Source organism: Sapajus apella, unplaced genomic scaffold (assembly GCF_009761245.1).
Source record: "Sapajus apella isolate SASKATOON/1434 unplaced genomic scaffold, GSC_monkey_1.0 scaffold3, whole genome shotgun sequence".
NCBI classification, from domain to species: Eukaryota; Metazoa; Chordata; class Mammalia; order Primates; family Cebidae; genus Sapajus; species Sapajus apella.
In genome coordinates this window covers 31,581,533-31,598,244 of record NW_022436943.1, presented here as the reverse complement: position 1 = coordinate 31,598,244, position 16,712 = coordinate 31,581,533, and the positions used below count along the sequence as shown (strand labels likewise).

Here is a 16,712-nt window from a genome sequence, read left to right as displayed (position 1 = left end):
GTCCTTTCCCCTTGGTAAAGACCTACTCACAGCTGTTTTGGCTCTTTTGTTTCTTTGTTATTTGTTTGTTTTCTTGACGTCTTGAGGGGTGGCAGGTAGGGGAGCAAGAGTAGAGGAGGGAAACCGGCTGAGCCAGTGGGGAATGTCTAGGGAGGGCAGCAGAGTTTTCCAGAATTGCTCCAACCAGGCCACCACTAAACTCTGCCAGATGTTTGTAAGTTTCCTACTAAGAATGAATGCATTCCAAGCACATTTCTTTCTTTCTCTAGTTCTTTATTTTATTTCTGGATATAAAATTAAATTATCATTTTCTGAAGAAAGGAGAAAACCAACAAAATCATTTCAAGAAGAAAATAAAATTCACCTGTATTCCCATCAGCCAGAGATAAGCACTGTTAACAATTCAGTGTTTCTTTTCTTTTTCAAATACATACAATTGTGTGTCTGAATATACTTACCATAATTGAGAACATGCTAAATATATCATTTTGTGTACTGTATAATATGCTGAACAGAAAGGGGTTTTTGTTTGTTTGTTTGTCTTTTGTTTGTAAGTCATGGAAAGCTGGTATGTTTAAGACACTTTGTACGTTAAAATCTAGACTATCTAGTCTATTCAATGGAATGCTGCCTAGGAAGTTGGGAGGGCTGTCTTTATAATTGAGGTCATGGTTATTTTAAACTCTTAATGTAGTAATTTATGTTTGAGAAAAACTATAGAATCAATTTTTAGTTCTGGTAACATGTTTCCTTTCTTTCTCAACCCCCTAATTGCTCTCTCTGGGAAATAACTATTTGCCAAAGATAAAAATTATTCATTAGGATTCTTGAGATATAGTATTTAAATAGGGGAAGATTCATTACACAGCTTTCCTTTAGCTCCTTAGAGAGGAGGCCCTGGGGGCTTTGTGAGAGTCTGAGAAACGGTTTGTTCCTTCTTGTGTCTGTGCTAGAACTCAGGGTAACAGGAATCTGAAAGACAGTGTACTCCTCTCTTCAGAGTAAGTCGGGACTTGGAATATGGGAATGTTTTATTAGCAGTTAGAATTACTAAACCTAACTCAGTTCTGTAATTCATAGTAAAATAATACTGTTAATATATCTAAGTCTCAAAGACATAATACTGATTTAAAAATTAAAAAAATGAAATCATGCAATAAGGTAACAATTTTGTACACCTTGAAAATGCACTACACAGTATGTTATTTTGAATATATACCTACAAAGTAAAAGGCCAAATCAACTTGAGAATAAAGGTTAATTCTGATTATGGGACAGGAGGCACCTTGATTTTTTATGTAGTAATTTATTTCTTATTAAAAATGAAAACTTCCAAAACAAATATGTCAAAGTGTGATGTCTGTTAAGTAGGAAGCTTTCTGGTTTCTATTATCCACGTTTGATGATCATAAACACTCAAGATTTAGACCTTTCAATGAATTAGTTCAGGCTTCTTTCAGCTAACGAATATATAAAGTATACAGTGCTCCCAGCTTGTTGGGGATGGGGACTAAATCATGAGGAACACTGGGAAGTGATCTACAGCTGCCAAAACTAGATTAATGAGTCTTTAAAACTGACTTTCACAAAATTCCTCTGGCAATACGTGTAGTAATGAGAGCAGGTATTTTCACAGTTACTCATGCTTCATTTCCTTCTCTTGTGGTGTATGGTTAATTCTCAGAGAAGCCAGTTCATTGTAATGCTAATTTGGGCTCTCATCCAATAGCACTTGGGATGTAACAAACATCACCAGGGCACCAAAATGGTCTTTGTGAAAGAAGAAACAATGCCCACTGTCTGTAGTCCTTTGATCAAAGTGAGAAAAAAATAGGGATTGTATTTCATTTATAAGATGTCAGCAATCATTATCCCTTTCTTATGCTTTGAATGACTATTTCTATCCTAATAATTCTTCCAGTACTTGGACCAAGGGTAATTTAAATAAGAACTGCTCAGCAAGTATTATTCAGAAAAAATTAGTTGGACCTCACACATAATGCTTTGGAATGTTTATTATACAATGACATTGACAGTTTTATGCCTGTACAAATTATTATATGTTCCATTGAGTAATCTCATATTGTGGGAGAAAACATACACATACACACATACACACACACACTTTTGTCATTTATTTGCTTTGTTTAAGCAGATGAAAGAAAATTAGTTTTAGAAAACCACAAACAATATATTTCAGAAGAGAAAGATGACAAACAAAGCAGCTTTATTGCAAGCAAGAAAGGATGTAGCATAAATAAAAGGGTAATAAGAGCCTAAAAAGTCAGAGTGTTGAATAGTGAAGATGTTTTATTGAATGGGATTTGATTTTAAGTGTTAATACCTTGCAATTTCATACAAAATACCAGAGTACAATAAAGGCAATTTTCTACCTAGTCATGGTATTCCTGAAAAATCTACAAATCCTATGATTAAGGCTTTCAAACTTCTGTTCCTGAGTGTATCATCTGCTGAGTATTTAAATTTCATGATCTGACCTGTAATGTTTCATTTAATGCAGAAGGGTTTCCTTTAAAAGATCATCATTATAAGCTATGTGTTTGCATCACTGTCATTTGTCAAAGGGGAAACAAATGTGGTTTGCAGAAGATGTTTCTTAGAAGGATTATCCGGTGGAGAGCCTTTTACCCCATCAATCCCTGACAACCCATTGGCTGCTGGGGTGGTCTGTAGTTCAAATGTCAAAGCTTTCTCTTTTTAAGCGAACCTGAATGTATTTTGTGTAGCATGCAGGGGGTTAAATTGCATTTCAGATAAGCAAGAAACTAAAAAACATTACAGTAAAGGCAGACATATTTGCCATTTTGTTTGAAACACTATCTTGTTTAGTTAAAAAATGATCCCTCTTATTGTTATAAAAACAATGCATACCAAGTTGCTTTGTAATTCTTCCATTCTTCTGTAATCTAAGGATAAATTTAGAATTTGGGAAAAGGATTTCTGGGTTGTTAGGCAGAATACTGGAGCTGTCCATGACAGATTAATGGGCATTATCTAAAGTGATTGAAGTTTACATCAAATACACTTCATTCAAAGATGAGTGATGCATTGGTTATTTTAAATGGATCTTTAACAAAATAATTAAATGAACATAACTACAAAGTATGAATGTAGAACTGAACACATGTAGGTTGGGAATATGGAAAATACGTGTGTACAAGAGCATAATTGTGCAAATTTATTTGTGTGTGTATATATATATATATATGTACATACAACATGTGTTCTTATGTATGTTATTAAATGGATAAACTTTATGCTTTCTGTGTCTGAAACTGTAAAGTGCACAGAAATTATCTGTCTGTGCTGTCTCCATGAATCTCATATTAAAAGTCTGATGCCCTTGTCCTATGGATATGGTATGGCATCAATGGCATGCTCTTGTTTCTGACTGATTTATCTCTTGATTTCCCAAGAAACACATTTCAGGAGATAGGCAGGAGAGTCATCTTGCCTAAGCAAGCACAGCTCCTTGTATGCTGTCAAAGTCTTCCCAGAGTCCTTTCTTATCCCCAGGTCCTCAATTTTTCCAGGCTATGTTTTTTTCAGATGTAAGTTCTTACTCTGTTGCCTAATCTGGAATGCAGTGTCATGGTCATAAAGCCATTTGTTTTTTTTTTTAATCTTAAGGGAGATAGAAGAAATGTATGCCCTATCTTCTGTATTGATTTGGGACTGCCTCTGGAAAGACATATTTGATTCCCTCATTGAGAGGATTTGTTCCTTTCTTTATTCTAACCATCAGGCAGGCAGAAAGGCAGGCAGGACATTGGTACCTTCAGTCCAGCGTTTGTAGCATGCTTGTGTTATAAGCAGTCTCAGTGAACAGGATTCAGTTTTACTTCTTTTGCTTTTTTGTATGGAACAATTATTAAGACATGGTTACTTTTTAATGTGTTTCATTGATTTTACTTGATTTAAACAATGACTCATAGTAGAGATGCCTGGGAGCAGCAAAGTAGAAAGACACAGTAAAACAAGATGGGGTTTTATGGTCCATGAAGTGAGGATATTTGTCTTCAGATCTATGTACTTTTACATCATTTGTGCTGGTTCCTTTGCCATTCAAAAGGGGATCATTGATAATTGCTAATATGATATTTCTTACTTAGAAAAACAAGTGTAACTAGGATAAGCTCACAATGGGAGACACCGTATTTTCATATACAAATTCATTTATGCATTAACTTACTTATCTAAATCGTATTGAGACTGAGTTTTGAAAAATAGGACCTAGCACAAGAAACGAGAGAATGCGTGGGGAAAGAAGTATGCCAGTTGGAGCAAAGTCATATGGAAAGACATGAGGCAAAAAGAGTATGTGCTTAATGAAATGAAAATACTGTGGTCATTTGGTGTGTTTGAAGCATAAAGTACATGCAGGGTGGGAGAGGTAGGGTCCAGATTGTCAAGAATCATCTATGCTGTTTACAGTACTGTGACATTATCTGCAGGTAGTAGAAGCTACTTAAGGAGTTTGAACAGTGACATAACAAAGCCAAATTCGTGCTTTAGATTGATCCTGCTGGCTATGCCATGGATGATGGATTGGAGGAAGCAAGTCTGGAGTCAGGAGACCAGTTATGGGGCCATTAACAAATCCAGAAGAAAAATGATGAGAGTCTGACCTTTGTCAGCGACTGTGATATTAGTAGGGAGAGAGGGTAGTGGGAGAGGGGTGAACCTAGGCAGCCTTCAAGAGACAGCAGCGGGCCAAGTGTGGTGGCTTACGCGTGAAATCCCAGCACTTTGGGAGGCTGAGGCGGGTGGATCACCTGAGGTCAGGAGTTGGAGACCAGCCTGGCCAACATGGCAAAACCATTTCTCTACTAAAAATACAAAAATTAGCTGGGCATGGTGGCATATACCTGTAATCCCAGCTACTCGGGAGGCCAAGGCAGGAAATCGCTTGAACCTGAGTGGTAGAGGTTGCAGCGAAAAGAAATCACCCCACTGCACTCCAGCCTGGGTGACAAAATGAGACTCTGTCTCACAAAAGAGAGAGAGAGAGAGAGAGAGAGAGAGAGAGAGAGAGAGAAGAGAGACAAAGTACCAACAACAAAATCTGGTGCGGATTTAATGTAGAAAAGGATGGAAAAGAATAATCAAGGTGATTCCCTGTGACTTGGAAGAACCAGATAGGTGATAATGGTGTCATTCATTGAGATAAAAATCACAGGCAGAAAGCCAAGTGTGTTGGAGAAAGACAAGGAATATATTTGGGACAGAATAGTACCTGGGGCTTAAGTGATACAGAGACTCTAGCTCTTTATCTTAAAGCAGATACACCTGCTCTAGAAACATGATCCAGTCCAGAGCTTTGCTATTGTTTCTAATATCATTGTTTCTTTACTGCCATTAAGGGTATGTATGCTGTATTTTATAGATATATACATTCATATTTCAATTTTCTATAATAAATTAAAATTCAAACCTTATATATTCCAGTACTTTATAAAGGAAGTTTTAAATCAAGAAGTTTGAGAGTTATGTGAGTCGTTAGAAATGATCGAATCCAGCCCTTTATAGATGGAGAACTTAAACCCAAGTTGCTTAAGTAATTTCCCCAAATTCGTGGAGTAAATCAATGATAGTACTTGGATTAAAATCCAGATGTCCTGATTCCTGGATGAATGTGATTTTTATATGCCATGTGACTTTTTAAAAAAGGTAAAGGGAAAAATGAAGCAGGCATATAAATATGCTTGAGATTTCATGACTGTGACATTTTACTAGTGTGGGAAGGTAGGTGTAGAAGAGAGGTGCCAGGTTAGTAAAATGTGTTTTGGCCCAGGAGACATTTGCTTATACAAAGAGAGAATGACTTCCCTGGGTTCTGGCCCAACTCTGGGGGCAATGTAAATGACTTTGGCAATTTTCAGCAGCCACAAAAATGTGGTCCCACAAGAGTCATTACCAAAAAAAAGCAATTGCAGGAGAATTTTTTCCTATGGGATTTTCTGGGGTGCCCTTGATAGCTTCTACATATGCCTCAATGGGATGTTGCTACTTCTCCTTTGGAGGCCAAGTAACAAACATCCGCTCACATTATTAATATCAGTATCTGAGAGCATCTCCCTATTAACAGAAAGAACATTTACAGAAAGAAACATAATCAGAGGCAGACTCCATTCACCAACTCTATTGAAATGATTCATTCACATGTTTCTATTTCCTACTAGACTCAACTCTTTGAGGCATTTGGTACCAGGCTTAGTACACAGCACATACTTACCACATATATGCTAAGACTAAACTGAACTGACACAGGGGGTGATAAGCCTGAACTAATTTTAGAATTTGGTTTTGTTTTTTGACATTTTGAGGTGATGCATGTGAAGAAAAAAAATCAAGGTGTTGCTGAGGCTTAATAACTAGGGGGTAGCTAGCTGATGGGTATCAAGGCTAGGAAGCAAGAGCAGAGTCCAGCAAAGAAAGTCAAGACCCATAAAATGGATAGAGTATGAATTGGCGAAAGGGGAGAACCAAATCAGGACTCAGCAAAGGCAAAGCAAGTAGTAGGAACCAGGGAATTGGAAAAGAAATGTGGGGCAGGTCAAAGATACCGACAGCCATTGTTGGCTTAGCTTACTGATGAGAGCCTGGATTTCCCACACACCGAGGGGCCACGACCTGACATCTGACATTGATTAGCTGTTTCACCTTGCTTTCTATAACCTCTCTGAACCACAGTCACCACGTCTATAAAACGAGTTCCTTGGAGCTCATAATATTTAATGTCTCTTTCAGCTCTCTTGTACTAATGGTTTTCTTTCTTACATAAATAGTAAATATTCCTTCAGATATCAAAATGAGAAATGGGATCCATGGCATGTATATCAGTACAGAAACCATTTCAAATGTTAGCCGAATAGATCTATTGTCTAAAAAGACAATTATACTTTTCCATTTCATAAAAGAAACAGTATATTGGGAGATCTAATAATAGAAATCCCTGAAAATAATATATTTGGCTTCAGCCATCCTTTTTTATAAGGCCATAAACCTAGATATAGTTGCATTTACAATAGCACCACTGATTTATGGAACAATGAGATTAGATAAAACCGTCAACATTTAAGGCATTTTTTGCATTGTTTTACCTTTTTATTGCTTTCCCATATTTACCCATTTGCTTTATTTCATGGTTGTTTTGCCATAACTGAGTAATACCATATGCACCAACATCCAGTGAGGGTCCATTTAATCTGCACCATATTATAAGTGTACAATGCCTTTGTCAATTTTTGTAGGTTTAAAATGTTATTTTCTTAAGAATTACATGGAGAAATTATATTCTTTGTGCTTTAAGATATGCTCTGGTTTAAGAGATCCCTTGAAGTGGTCTTGGAGTGAAGTGATACAGAATGCTTTTCACATACAAGACATGTCATAATCCCACACAGATTTTGGTTCTCATGAACCTGAATCCCCAAAGGTTTTGAGATTCTAGAAAAAGCTCTCCCAAAATTCTCTCTCATAATGAAGAATGATGGCATAAATTCTCCCCTAGTCATTGGGCAAAAGACAGGGGAGGGGATTTATGAGAACTACAAATGGCTGATTATATTACCTTCTCAAAATTATGTTTTCTTTGCCTACCTAATACTAAGAGTTTTCATACGGTTGACTGAATATTTGCTTTATCACCATGGGTAACATTTCCCAGACATTGTAGCCATCAATCAATATGCAAATGTATAAATCAAAAAGTTAAAAAATGATCAATCTTTGAACAAGTTTCACCTCATCATTTCTGCAGCTTTCATTTTACACATTTTGTGTATGAATATTGCTTGTTATCAGAATTTGCTTTTAAGATTGGTAGCAACAAGCTTGTGTTTGGTGAATGACGTCCCTTCAGAATGGAGCACAATCTACCAGGCAATCTAGCCTCAAAGCAACATCCCAGCTCTGCAACCAACCCACCCCCTGATCTTAGACAATTTACTTAACTCCCCTGAGCCTCTGTTTAGACATCAGTGAAATGAGGAAAATGCTGCTTACAATACCTGAATTGTTCTAAAGATTCAATGAACTGCATATTTGTAAAAGCTGATACATATCTAGCCTTTGTAGAGGCTTTGTGTATTATCCTTATTCCCTTTGTTGTATTTTATAATGGTTGGCAAGAAATAGAATGAGCAGAACAAAATAAACTTATGTTGCTAAGAAAAAAAGGTAAGAACTAATGAAAGGACTTTTAATGATTCTCTTCTCTTAAAAGTACTGGCAAAGTAAACTTTCCACATACCTGGCCCTAGGGCTTCTCATCTCACCTCAAATTATATTGGTCTCCACTACAGTGAAGCCAAGTGAAAGTAATCACCCTCTAATGATGCATGTTTTTCTCAAAGGAATAAGTATTATAATGCAATATTGTATATGTTATAATAATGAATATGCAATAACTGACTAAAATTAAAATTATCAGTCATTTCATCAGTCAACCATCCAGGCAACCAGTCCAATAACAGAATGCTTCCCACAACTCTGAGGCTAGTAGAACATCAGAAGATAGAGTTGAGATTTTCCTTTGATGTCTGTCTTTTCTTTGATTTCTATGAAGTCATTGAAGACCTCTGTTTTTTTAAACTGTAAAATGGAATCAATTCTCTCCTTGTAAGTTTGGTATAAGGATCAAATCAGACAATGTGTACAAAACACTGCAAATATTAAATCACTTTACAAAGGCAACATTTTTTTTTTTTGCTTGAAGCTCATCACTTACTGTTTGTCATTTCATTTCTAATCACATTCTACTATCCTCTTCCTAGTATTTTGGCCGATAATTTACAAAACTCTGGCATGGAAATATAATCAAATAATTTATGATTCAGGTTGAGAGACTCCTACATTATAACTCATTAGCTCTATGTTCAGCAACTTCTAAGCTTAAAATCCACATCTTAGATGTTTATAAAATATTGAACCTTGAGGTGACTGTTATTTACTGTAAGTGTATTTTAAGACCAGTAGGGAATATTTGAAGACAATCAAATTTGTTACAAATCTTTTCTGAACCTGGCTACTATGTCACATCAAGATGGATTTCACAGTTATACATCTACAGAGGAATGCTTAGAGATAAGATGAAAGCAGTCCTCCTTATTAATCACACATTGTATATTTGACTTCTGCCTCCTGTCTCAGCCTTTAAATCAACTACATATGGTTCTTGCTACTTAAGTGTGCCATTAGATTTTTCATTAAAAGGCAGTTACTCTTGGAGAAAGCAGCCTCATTTCATTAAATAATAATTAACTAGAGCTATAGTCATGCTACTCATCATGGCTGCCTAAATGAGAATTTTAGTATAGGTTGGAGACTTACTTTATTTCTACAACATGGTCAGCAGAACTGAGATGTGCTTTATGGTTGTGATGAATGCTAGTATAAAATTGTTATTTTGCTTTGCTGGTGTCAACTTTTATAGCTTAAAAAAAGCACAAAAATACAGAATGGTCACCAGTTGATACAAAGGCTGAACCTTGATGTAGCCACCTCTGCTACCTATGTAGAGGGTGTCCTCCCCTGTGAAGACGAGGGTACATGATTGTTGTTACACCTGGAGCAAGTCAAACTCTGGGAACAGACTCCTGCTAACCAACTGCGTAAGACATTGATGCATAATTATCAAGTAGGTCTTGTATTGGAGTTCACTGATTAGTGAACTCTCTCAGGAGGAAAATTTGCGTAGAAACCCAGATTTCTTGGTAATCAGGGAATCTGATATTTCAAAGTAAATTTGATGGTTTACATCAGTGTTACTCAAGGACATTGTCATTTTGGAAACATGGTAAGAAGTTTGCACGAGAATGTAAACTAGAGCATCACTTTCTTCATTGAGAAAGTCTTGCCTCTGTGTGTGTGTGTGTGTGTGTGTGTGTGTGTGTGTGTGTGTGTGTGTGTGTATGCATCAGGTGAACTAAACAGTGTGTTCAGTGACATAGGTAATTTACATCCTAGTGAAAACTCCTAATTTCATGGCTGACTGTTCACAGCCAGGTCTTATCCTGGCAGTTGTTCTATAGACCGCACTTTGAGATGCACTCATTCTTTACCTGAATAATAATTACATTGGGAAGCTTTATAAAATAAACAGTTTCCCAGTATATGCCCTTAAAGGTTTCTGGCATGTTGTGCTTCCATCTGCATTTTAAAATTCTCCCCATGTAGTTTTGATGAACACTCAAACTTTAAGAGCATATAGTAAAATGCATAGTGTAATGAAGCAGTGCTAGGCTAAATAGATTAGAAGTTAACAACATGGCTTTTGGAGTTGCGAGTTGAGTTCTTGGTTCTTGCTTGTTCTTGAGCAAGTTGTTTGGGGGTTCTGAGTCTCAATAGTTTCATCTATAAAGCAGCTATAAAACATAAAATTATTATGATGTTCAAGTGTGATTATAAAAGAAAAACATGTAGCTCAGTACCTGTTGCATAATAGGCAATTGATAACTGTCAGCTATAAATGACAGCTATTATCTTCATAATGGACACTTATCTGCCATTTCTGAAGATGCATACATTCATCTATAATCCTCAATTCCCTGGAAAAGTGAGGACCATATTGTTACTATTTCCCTACCTGAAGCTTCTTCTGCTAAACACTGATCAAATGTAATAATCAAAAACCTTGGTTGTAAGTATTAAAAACCTAAATCAATGTGATTGAAGGGAAAAAAAAGTTGGCTGCTCAGTGGGAGATTGCTAGATCATGCAACTTACAACTGAATGTCCAAGGATGAAACTAGCTAAAAATACAGCTGGGTCTAGGTGCTCAAAATGTATCACATGAATCCATGTCTATCTGTCTATGCATCCACGTATGTATGTACATGCAAAGATCTATCTGTCTGTCTATCTATCTATCTATCTATCATCTATCTACCTACCTACCTGTCTGTCTGTCTGTCTGCCTATCTATCTGTCTGTCTATTTATCTCCCTATCTATCATCTATCTTTCTGGGTCAGGTTCATTCTTGGGCTGACTCTGGTTTTGTGGTGGCAAAATGGGGCATCAACTGAATAGGGCATGTGTCACCAGCTTATTAACTACAGAGGAAAAGAAAGTTCTTTTGTAAACTAGTTTGATGAAATTCCAGAACTGAGACTTAATGGCCTTGCTTGTGATGCCTTTCCATTCTTGAACAATTCACACCTACATAGTAAGAACAGAACATTCTGGCTTGCCAGGTTTGAACCTGTACTCATTCCTGATGCCAGGATGGGACAACTCCACCTGAAACATTTGTTCTGAAGGGCGAAAAGATAATTTCTCAAAAGAAAGTTAAGGAATGACATTAGGAAAAACGGAACATAGGATGTGGAATCCAAAATGACAGATGTTTGTTACTCTGTGCTACGTCTTTTTCTCTACCCATCCTTTGTTGTTTAAATATGTTAGTTCAATTGAAATAAAGCCAAGATTTGGCCTACAAAACTTACATTTTGATAATTTTCAGAGATTTATTTTAACCTATTTTGTATTTGTTTTATAATAAACTTCTGTAGATTGCACTTTTTCCCCCTCCTATGTCTAATTTGGGGGAAAAAAGAATGAAGGATAATTCTTATATTGACCAAGAACAAATTTGAAATTTATTAATAATAATATGAGTTTGATTGAAAACTCATTTTTGTTAGCTTGGGACAGATTTGTGTTTGATAAATAGAAATGAGCAAGGGATGATGTTAGCAAGTGAACTGCCAAAGCTTTACAAAGGAGAATTTACATTTAGACTATATTCCTTACACGATAATAATGTTACGATGGATTATAAAATAGTGGATGTATTATGGTTCACTAAATCAGTAAAAAAATCACGTAGCTGTTAATGATTTGGAACCTGGCTTATGAAGCACGACTTGGCAGGGCTATCAAGTGGTTGAAAGTGCTAGCATGAGAGTTGAGGCTTTCAGTGCTCATGTCCAAGTCTGGCTGTTTTTGTGGTGTGTGGCCTTGGACCTGACTTCTCTGGGATGCAATTTCCCTATATGTGTAATTGAGTAATGTAGTCATCGCACAGTGGTGGAGGGATAAGTGCGCTGACAGGGAGATGCAGGTTTCTTTTGTACTTTTTCAAGCAACGCGTATGTTCAGCTTTATTCTCCCAAGTTCCTAACAGGCTCCCTTGCAATAAGTTGCTTAACAATTCTCCATAGTCCCTATGGCACCATTTATTTTAGCACTATAGTGTTCCCTAAGAGGGCACTGTAAAGGACTAAATATTACCAAAAGCAATAAGGGCAAATACTGCTTTATGAGCTGTACTTTCAGTACCTACTTTTGAGCTTGCAAAGGAGCATGGAGAATGATAGAATGATTATAGCTAGCTCTCAGGCTTTGCAGCTCATTTCATACATCATTGCCTATATTTTAATATTCCTTTAAAGGTTTTTGTTTTGGGCATCATCCTTTCTCCCACTCTTCATCCCATTCCCCCAAAGCAAGCGTAGTCTTTTATTTATCATTACAAAAATGGAAGCAGGAGGCTGAAGTTTTCTGAGATAAGTGGTCAGTATGGTGTAACGGAAAAGCCAGAGCACCAAAAATTAGATTTAAATTATTATGCGAATTTTGCTGCATTCTTGCTGGGCAACTTGAGTTTGTCACTGGCCCTCTCCGATTCTATTTCTTCATCTATAAAATAAACATAACAAGAAAGCTGACTGTGATATATCTTTGCTATGAAGACTAAATGGATAATGTCAACCTTGGGAAAGCGTGATCCAAGTGCAAATTATCATTATGATTATGATTATTATAAATATATGTATCAGTATATTAGGAATTTGTTGACAACTAGATTCCTGTGTGCTCTGCTCCCATTTCTTCAACTCCCAGATATGCAGAGGATCCCTGCCAGCTGGCTGATTCGCCAGCTGTGTCTTGTTTTGTCATTGTAAATGTTACATGCTCCAACTGGGAGGCTTTGATTATAATGTAATATGTTTTGTCCTTTATCTCTTACAGCTTGAGAATTATATTGTGGAAAATATGAGATCGGAGATGGCCCAGATACAGCAGAACGCAGTTCAGAACCACACGGCTACCATGCTGGAGATAGGAACCAGCCTCCTGTCTCAGACTGCAGAGCAGACCAGAAAGCTGACAGATGTTGAGACCCAGGTACACCCCCAAGGCCAGAGTCCACAGATTCAACCAGGAGGCTTTTTTTTTTTAGCTTGCTTCATAAACACAGAGCACATTTCAGCACTGTGATGAGGGAAATACACATTTTTGTTTGTTGGTAATAACAACAATGACTGCCTGACATACTGTGCGTGTTTCTTTTGATCTAATGAGAGTTGGTATATTTAGCTTTGTATGTGTTTGCAAAAACAGGGCCAGGAAAGGACCTCATCAATGTTTAAATTCAAATAAGCACTGCAGCTACCAACTGTGATATGATATGTGTCAAACAAAATAACCATTTGGGGCAGATTGTTGTCTTTGTTGTGCATTTTTGACCAATTTTGCTTTGTCTTTGGTAATGCTGTAGCCATAGGGGCACCTGAAGTTGGTTTGTGCATTCAGCAGATAGAAAGGAAAACGCCAAGTGAATGTATCAAGAATATCTGTGTATTTACAGATGTCTCTCTGTTAGGGACCATGATGTACTTATTTGAGTACAATCAGTAAAAACCAGGGATGCCCTTCAATCACCAGTGTCACAAACACACCATCACAGTTTATTGCTAAATAGCAAATATCATTTTTGATAACTATCATTTTTTATTGTCTTCTTAGTCCCCTTTTAGCTACAAAAATCATTATTCCAGTTACCATTCCAAAACCCAAGGGATGATTCTATCCCAACGTAGTTGATTTCTGGCATGAAAGCTGAAATATATACATTCAAAAATAAGGTGCAACCTTATTTCTATTTTATTTCATTTGTGTTATTGGCATCACAAATAAGTTGGCATTTTAAGAAAAATAGCAATGATAATTGATACAGATAAAGCCTTTTATATAATGCAACTTCCCCTGCACAAAGGATTTTCATGTAAATCACTTAGAGCAGATAGATGTTTTAACTAGAAATCACTAGTTTGAGTGACTTGTCACATTCATACAGCTAGTGTATAAAATCTGAGAATCAAACTCCAGGGTACTCATTTATTTTCTTTTCTATCCCCCTTGATTAGTAGTACTAATAATTGACTAATTGAATAAGAACTTAAGTGTTAACTACATTGAAGCAATGATTCACATGAGCTTTGGGAAATACTTTTTGGTGCATATCAGCATCAGATAAACATGGGGGATGGGCGGAACTACATACTGTCTCTGAAAATTACAAAACTTTCATCATTCATTGGCACAGTAAAGCAGGAAAAGCCGCACAACAAACCTCTCGAACACGAACTGGGAAGGATGGGAGGATTTATTTGACTGGGAGCAGCAGAGGCATACTCGCCTAACAGCCGAGCTCACCTTAACAAACAAAGTCCCTGCCTTTTTGAAGGTTTACAACTCTAGAAATTACACGTGAAAGGGTCTTGATCCATGAAGTAGGTGTGGGATATGTGACTCAGGTGGGGGTTTGATCCTGTTTATGTAAAAATAATGCCTTCAGAAAGATTCCTCCATACCATATCTGTGATCTATAGATGGGATTGTGGTTAGCAGTAGGGGTCTTATCCTTAACCGGGCTGGCAGAGCCAACCAGTCCCTCCTGTGGCTAACTTCTACCTTCTCCTTTTGAGATGCAATGTAGAAGGCCAGAGGTGATTAAGGTCTTCTTCCTCAACAGTAAGTTTGATAATATATGCATATTGGTTTCTTGTGACTATATTGTTTATTATTTTTATTATTAGAAGAGAATGGTCAACCTCTCCTACAAAATATACTTGTATGTTCAAAAACAAATACACAATATATCCTACTTAATTGCATATTTGAAATTTGTATATATTTCTATTACAGTAACTTTTATCAAACACATGGTAGGGTCTTGTTTAATTTTTCTATCCCCTAAAACACTGTATCTTAGGTTGTTTTTTATCTCTTTCTACCTAGGAATTTAAGTTGTGGGGAAAAGATGTTCCATTGTTAGCATGTTAATCTCCAAACTGTTAAGTTACATGCTACGTAAGATTTTAAGAGATAAATTATTCTTTATCGTTAAGGCCAGAAGATGTGTACTTTATCGGAAAAAGTACAGAAAATTCAAAGAAAAGGAATAACTACTCCCTATATGAAGCAGCTAAAACTTATTATAAAGACCAATGAAAGTTTATTAGATACAGTGAGAACAATTTTAAGATAGCTAAAACCCAGAAAACATTTCCAAAATCGCAAATCCATCACAACTAGCAATGAGATGGAAGTAGAAAAAGAAGACAGTGGCTCAAATTACGCCCTTCCTTAAGAAGTGAAGCCTGTGTGTTTTTTTCACTTTCATTTTAATGTCTTCCAATTGCCTATGCTATTTGTGGCTGTGATGCTTCAAACCTGTTATATGTAAATGTATACCCTTTGTGCTACTTATTTGAACTATTGCAGCAGAACATGTTCTGCTTAGACACAACCACTCAAGTGAACTCAAATCCTGATTCAAAGCCAAGTTTACAAAAGTAATCCTGAATTATTCCTTAACCTCCATATACTGTATTCATGTATAATAAGCATTTATAAACCAATAGATCCTTCTGTGCTATCCAGACATGCCTTCATGGTTTTCCTCTTGTATTCATCTAAGTTAGTTTCACTTTGGTAAGTGTTGCTTTTTCTAAACCTGACTTCAGGTCCCCAGTTATTTCAAGAACTCATGACAATGTCTTTCCAATACATTTTAGTGCCCTAGATTTCACATGATGGTGTTATAGAATAAGTTAACTTACTGCTTTCTAGTCCTCTACTGACATTCTAGATTTGCAATTTAACGAAATGTGGAAAGCCAAAGGTTCACTGCAATGGCATTTTAAGATCCTCTTGCACTTGAAAAAGTATCATGATCAGGAAAGATGGCAATAATGACCACACCTGAATAACCCTGCTGGCCATGGTGGCAAGAATCAGAAACTACCACCATGCCTTTTCCTTCCCCCTTAGTCTGGCTTGCAGTGTTTCTCTTACTCTGTTATCAGTTTGTACCAATATCTCTTTGCCTTCAAGTTCCTCTTTCCAAGAGTACAATATGAAGGGGTTTGTCTGAGGAAATATTCATGTCACTTCCTGTAGTGTGATTCTATTTCTCACTTCTTTTTCAGGCAAATTTGGTTTTGTGGGAAACTAACAAAAAAATTGCGTTAAAATTTACCTCTAATAATCTGTGCTTGGCTGAGTTCTAAGTAATTTTACATATATTAGCTATTTAATAACAATAATGAGTGCTATAAGGTAGATGATATACCATCCTATATTTATTTCTTCATTATTCTTTATTATTATTTTTTGAGATAGGGTCTTACTCTGTCACCCAGGCTGGAGTGCAGTGGCTGATCAGGGCTCACTACAGCCTTAACCTCCTGGTTTCAGGTGATCCTTCCACCCAAGCCTCACGAGTAGCTGGGACTATGGGTGTGTGCCACAATGCTCGGCTAACTTCTTTATTTTTGTAGAGGCCAGGTCTTGCTATGTTGCCCAGGCTGATCTCAACCTCCTAGGTTCAAGCAATTCACATGCCTTGGCCTCCCAAAGTGCCGGCGTTACAGGCAAGAGCAACCACTCCTGCCTTTG

The 16,712-nt window shown here is 36.8% G+C and overlaps 1 protein-coding gene across 5 annotated transcripts in view; it reads left to right on the top strand.

The window, feature by feature from the left end:
* Positions 1-16,712, top strand: part of ANGPT1 (angiopoietin 1) — a 245,078-nt gene that overhangs the window by 136,212 nt on the left and 92,154 nt on the right. For all 5 annotated transcript variants that reach the window (XM_032251643.1, XM_032251667.1, XM_032251659.1 and 2 more), the window contains exon 2: positions 12,999-13,154. In XM_032251643.1, coding sequence (XP_032107534.1) covers positions 12,999-13,154 — 156 coding nt within the window. The remainder of the gene's footprint in view (positions 1-12,998; positions 13,155-16,712) is intronic.